The 6,165-nt window shown below is 46.5% G+C and overlaps 1 protein-coding gene across 1 annotated transcript; it reads right to left on the reverse strand.

Moving 5' to 3' along the window:
• Nucleotides 1–1,210: 1,210 nt before the first annotated feature.
• On the reverse strand, nt 1,211–4,243 carry CMA1 (chymase 1). The gene is given in 6 exon segments (XM_011385556.1): nt 1,211–1,354; nt 1,920–2,141; nt 2,143–2,175; nt 2,403–2,538; nt 3,259–3,409; nt 4,087–4,243. Coding segments are annotated over 6 exon segments (843 nt in total).
• Between the last annotated feature and the right edge of the window lie 1,922 nt (nt 4,244–6,165).

Here is a 6,165-nt window from a genome sequence, read left to right on the forward strand (position 1 = left end):
TTATTATTAAACTATTCCATGGCTAGGATTTCAGTCTTTTTATTATTAAAAATGCCGAGGTTAAAATCTTTATTCATGAATCTTTGTGCATATCTCTGATTATTTCTCAAAGACAGCTTCCTAGAAAGAGTTCACTTGATGGAAGGGATTCACCATACCCTCAGAAGCGAGGAGTGCTATCAACTGCAGGCTCTTGTTGTGTCTGTCCCTGTCCTGCCCTGTTTTCGCTCCTTCAGCCAGTCTCTCAACTGGCAAGTGTTTGTGCTGAGCAGGCTCTAGGCTTTCAACTTCCTGCTGGTTTGGGTGCAGCCCTTTGTGGCGGGGGGTGTTGCTGTGCAGAACTTGTAATGCAACCCTCCTTTTATCTGCTCCAGCTATCTGTTTTGCAGCAATGAGTGAGAGGAAATCTGCCTCTCAGATTAAAGCTCCACATATGGTAGATCTTTTCTTATCTATCTTGGTCGACTGGGAGGAGGGCCCTGTGTGGTACCAACTGCCTTTTCTGTATCCTGTATAACCCTTTTCTGTATCTATATAACCCTCGGCCCTCAACTAAGGGTGATTCTTGCCCCACCTGGAGGACATCTAGCAATTCCTGGAGATGTTTTTGGTTGTCACACCTTGGTGGTGGAGAGAGGATGTTGCTACTGACATCAGCTGGGGAGAGGTCAGGGATGCTATAAACATTGTACGTCTTGTTTGCAATTCAAAATGTTTTTAGTGATTCTGAATATTACTAAATATAAATCTGAATTGGTATAGGGTTGATAATTAAGGCAAGGTGTAATTTCTTAAACAAGTTGGAAATATGGATTCTGCCTCTCCGGGGAATCCCTTTCTCTTCTTTCTTTCCTTATTTTTTCTTCATTATCCGCCCCGCCCCTCCCACCCCGCGCCCCGCTCTCTGTCTTTCTGTCACACACACCCATAGACCTACCTCTTTCAAAGCTTATAGGCTGCCTGGGCTGGGCATCAGTTTGCTATGTGCTAGGAGAAGAGAGCAGACGAGGGAGGAGACACACACTGCTGTCTGGAACCTCAGTCTTTATTGAGGTTTACTGAGAGTTTTGTGACCTGGAGAAAACTTCTTGAAGTCCAGGGATGTGGCAGGACCTCAGCAGGAACCAGAGACAGCTCCAGAGCGCATGACACAGAGAACCTACTCAGGTCCAGATTCATATTTCCTTTCAGGCTGGCCCAGGCTCTGGGGTTAGTTCTCCTTCAGAACCTCATTGATCCAGGACCGGTAGTGGGAGATCCGGGTGAAGACAACAGGGAGTTTTACATCCTTCCGTCCATAGAAGACAATGCCATGGGCCACCCCAACACACAGAAGAGGGCCCCCTGAGTCTCCCTGTGTGTGTGTAGGAGTGGGGGTGGAGAGAAAGGGGGAGAGAGAGAGAGAGAGAGAGAGAGAGAGAGAGAGACAGAGACAGAGACAGAGAGACAGAGAGAGAGACAGAGAGAGAAAGAGACAAAGAGACAGAGACAAAGAGACAGAGACAGAGACAGAGAGAGAGACAGAGAGAGAGAGAGACAGAGAGAGAATGAGAATGAACAGAAGGTGAGCCAGGGAAATCATTCACTCATGCTTGTGGGTCCCAACTCTGAATCAAAGTCTGACCTAGGGTCAGACCCAGGAGTCCTGGCTCCTCATGGGGTTATACATCTTAGTCTGATGCCTCTTCTTCCTTTCCTTCTTGTCACCCCTTGTATCCTATTTAGCAGACTGAGAGGGATGGTCAGAGACTGCACAGGGCTAAGGGAGAATAGATCCTCAGAAGGACAATTCCAGTTTCTTCAGTCCTTTGACTTCAAACCCTGGCATTGCCTGACAATTTTCTGACCCCATCCTCTTTTAAGAGATGTCTGGACCCTGAAGAGTGATTTGTGGAGAAGAACCCTAGTCTAAGGATTACTTTAGATGCAGATTTTGTCTTCCTAGGATTGCCCATACACAGCTGGAGATTGTGTTCAAACATTTTGAAGTGTGTGCAGGCCTTGGGATCCATGAGTCTCAGCTTCACCTCTTGCAGAGTGTCGGAGCCTGATTTGTCCATTTCTGTTATTCCCCAGCCAGCCACCTGGCACATTCTCCTAGGTAGGATGAAGTTGAATTGTGATGGAAGGGGGAGTGTCCCCAACAGCCAGGGTCCGGTTGGCTTTCTCTTTCAACTGTGAAGGGAATGAGGAGTTATCAGTGCTAGAAATGGATTATGATGCAGTTGGAGGCAGTCAGGGAGGGACAGCATAAATCGCTTCACATTAGAGCAATGTCCAGAGGGGTGAGTTGGAGGTGGGTACAGTCCAGAGGCAGGTTGGGGAAATTTCAGGGCAATAGGGATCTGAATGAAAAGCCTTAGAGAACAGATAGTGAAGAGGGGGAAGAAAGATGTTGTCACCTTTAGTAACATGATGTCATGATGAGTAAGAGTGTAATCGAATTTTGGATGAGGGAATTGTTTTATGACCTCAAGCTTCTGCCATGTGTCTTCTTTCTCTGTAATGTTGTGGGCCCCAAGGGTGACAATTATAGAGCTGTTGTGAGGGAGAAGGAAGGTCAAGGAGAAACAGTGACAGCTTGGGGTTTCTCCTGCGATGTGCCATTCTGAGAAAAGTGGACTGGAGTCTCTCACTAGGTCACAGGACCCTACCCACTCCCCTTTTCTTGGGCCTCTGTGGCATTTGAGGGGGCTTAGATTTTACTCAAGGAAGTTTTCCCAAGGAACAGAGATAATTTCAAAGACCCTTGGAAACAGCTAGGGACTGAGCAAACCATGGAGGACCCAGGGGACAGGGTTAGCACTTTCTAATTCAGGGAGCCCTATGTGAGGGCCAGCTCTCTGGAGCAAGAGATATCAGAGAGAAGGGGAAGTGATGGGGTCTCAGGTGGACTCTATTCTCTGCTTCCCATGGAAAGGACAGGTTCAGGATCCTGAGGACTAAAGGCCAGTGTTCTTGAATAGGGCATAAAGGAAAGGACCTAGAGAACTGGGTGGGGCTCTGGAGAGTGAGTCATGCATCTTGTGTTGTATTGGGGAGAGGGATCTACTTATAGAGGAGGGATGCTTGGATGGAGCCTCCTGTTCTTCTGTAGGATTCAATTATGGGAACAATTTCATTAAGCCCAAGTCTTGCTTCTCCTTAAGGTGACCCAGGCCCAGAAGCCCCTACTCAGGCCCCCCTGCATTTGTGTCCTGGTTGCTACCCTGGATATTTATCTCCCATTTGGAGACAAACAGGACCCTGTTGTCTCACCTTCCCTCACAGTGAGCAGCTGTCAGCACAGAGTTCTGTCTTATCAGGAAACCTCCACAACTCTTCAGGTCATTCTGGGAAGTGACAACATCCAGGTGGGCCATGTAAGGTCGGGAGTGAGGCTTGCACTCTGTGCCCTTGATGATCTCCCCTGGAACAGACAACCCCAGGGCATCAGCAGTCTCTTCAGAGAACTCACGAGCTGGGTTAAAGTTGAGAGAGGCTTCTCTTGAATCACATCCTCATCCTATATTCTGCCATCTTCTCTCAGGTGTCCCTATTATTTGCTTTCTCTAGCCACGACATCCCCTATAAATTCTCATCCCTTCTTTCAGGCACAATAGCCAACTGGCCTCAGATGACATTCAGGTATTTTTTACCTCAGATTTCCCCTACTCCCCTTCTGCCCCTGCCTCAACCCTCCTCTGTCACCATGCAAGACAAGCTCTCCAGGTTCCTGGCTTGACTTTCTCCACAGCCCATGGACTGTGTCCCAAAACAGCCAAAATATAAGGTAATGTGTAGCCCAAAGCTCGGAAGATGAAGAGGACATAGGATTTTATGTACATGCGCACACATATTGGAGGAGATACCCCTTTTTCTCCCAACTCCTCTGGGCTTCTTCCCAATCAGTATGGGGTTCCTTATTTCTGGGAACTCCCATAGGCTGCAGAGAATGGGTGGGCACATCCCAAGTGGAAACTTCATGCTGGACTCTTGAGAGAAGAGAGAGAGATACTGTGCTCCTGTTTAAGACTCAGCTATATTGACTCACTTTGTTTTAGGAGCTGATCCTGCAGCTTCCAGAATAAGGACTCTGAGACTCACCGGCTTCAGCTCTGGAGCACAGGAGAAAGAACAGCAGCGGGAGAGGAAGACCTGTCTTTTGATGAATAGTTCTCCCAGAGGTGCTCTTTGTTTTGCTAGAGGTGAAGTTGAGGCCTGAACTCTGAAGTCCTGGCTTGCAGGATGAACTCTCCACCATGGTGCCTTGTCTGGAGCTGGGGGTGGGTGGGGATCACGTCTATTCCAGTTAGGCCAGTTTGTTAAAGGCCTATCAGGAACATGAGTGGGGGAGATTTGTTACGCTGAGCATTCACTGAGCATATGCTCCTTTATGGCTATAGACCACAGGAGGAAATGCACATACACATATATGTGTGAGTATGTGAGCACAAACATACGCGCATACAAATGACTCAAAAGTTTGAGGAAACAATGTTTATCCTCATGAGATACAGTGTTCTCGGTTAGTTTCCATTCCGTTCCATTCCATTCCATCCCATTCCATTCCATGTTAAAATGTGAGCAGCAACCCACTTAAGAGCAGGCACAAATCAAGAGCCCTTTCTGCTCTACCACCGAAAGGAGGCCGAGACCTGCCAATGGGGATGAAGATGTGGAAGGATGGTTTCTCTTGGGATGCTGAGGTTTCCTGCTCTCATGTTAGGAATCGAGCTCGTTTTGCTGAGGTAGAGTACGTACACACGGTTGTCAGTATCTGAGGTTCCCTTCCCTCCCATAATAACCTTGGGAAATACCATTACTGTCACTTTACAAATGGAGAGTTGAGACTCAGACACATTAATGTGACCAAGATCACACAACTCATAACTATCATAATTGGGTTTCAAGTAAATATCTGTTGTTTCCCCCAGACTTGGAGAAGCAGGGAGTCCAGGGAAGAGTAGGGGTGACACGGTGGAGTGTCCTTTCTCTGGGGGATTTATAAGGCATTTAGTTTGGAGATGGGGAAGCACAGGGAACAGATACCTTCCTCAAACCATTCTACCATGCCCTTAGTTTCAGCTTAGGCTTGTAAATGGGGTGACTCATTCATTAGTATATATTGGCTGGATCCTCTGCTGCCTTCAGCTCTTATCCTCTCTGAATAGAACGTTTACACATATTCCTAATGTCTGAGGAGCCTTGCGCTAATTCTTTCACTCTCTGGAATTGCCAGTTTAAAATACAGAATGCCCAGTTAAATTTGTGTTTCGGATGAACAGCGAGTCATTTTTTAATATAAGCATATTCCAATACTGAATGAGACATATTAAAATAAATCGTCTATCTGAAATTCAAATTTAACTGGGAGTTCTGTCTTTTTATTTGCTAAAGCTGGCAACCATACTCTGCATTCTACCATCAGCAGAATAGAGGAGAATCTACAGCTGGAGAAGGCCTGTCCTGTAGCCCTGCACCAGTTGAACCAAAAAGCAGAGGTGTAAACAAATGAAGGACATCCGTTTTCACTCATATAATGAGAAGCGAAGAGGTAGGTAGTCCAAGGCAAGGATGATAGTCCCACAACATCATTAAGGTTCACATCCACCAAGTTTCAAGTTTTATTTCACTTGCACTGGCCGAAGGCAAGAGGATGGAATAGGGACAGCTCCAGCTCCAGTCAGGTGACCAATTTCAGAAATGAGGACTGAACTATCTGCTTATATTTCCTTCCTTGCTCTGTGATGTGTGTATTTGCATATTTTAACAGATTTCCTGTTTCTCTCTTTTCTGCCTTCTGCTATTTTATATGTGGTATGTTGTTGGTGGTGAAGTTTACAGTTTAGTCTACAGTTTATAAAATACCTGTTTGGGAATGTGACTAACTTAGAGGTGGAATGGGCATCACCTAGACATCCCATTCTCGGAGTCGAAAGCAGTAACAGATGAGATTGGGTTATTTCAGTTCCGGGGAGAGTTAAGCTTCATCTTCCTTTTACAAAAGATAGTGGGCAGCCAAATGATGGATTGTAGTGGACATTTGCCATGTACGTGGCAGATCCTTGGTGTCTTTTGAGTGCCCGTGTTAAGGGAATGCCCACTTCTTATGACTCTTGCCTTCCTAAGGTAGAGTTCACAGTCTTCCTCTCCCGGATTCTCTTGCATTGAGGGCCATGTGAC

Source organism: Pteropus vampyrus, unplaced genomic scaffold (assembly GCF_000151845.1).
Source record: "Pteropus vampyrus isolate Shadow unplaced genomic scaffold, Pvam_2.0 Scaffold736, whole genome shotgun sequence".
In the NCBI taxonomy this organism is placed as follows: Eukaryota; Metazoa; Chordata; class Mammalia; order Chiroptera; family Pteropodidae; genus Pteropus; species Pteropus vampyrus.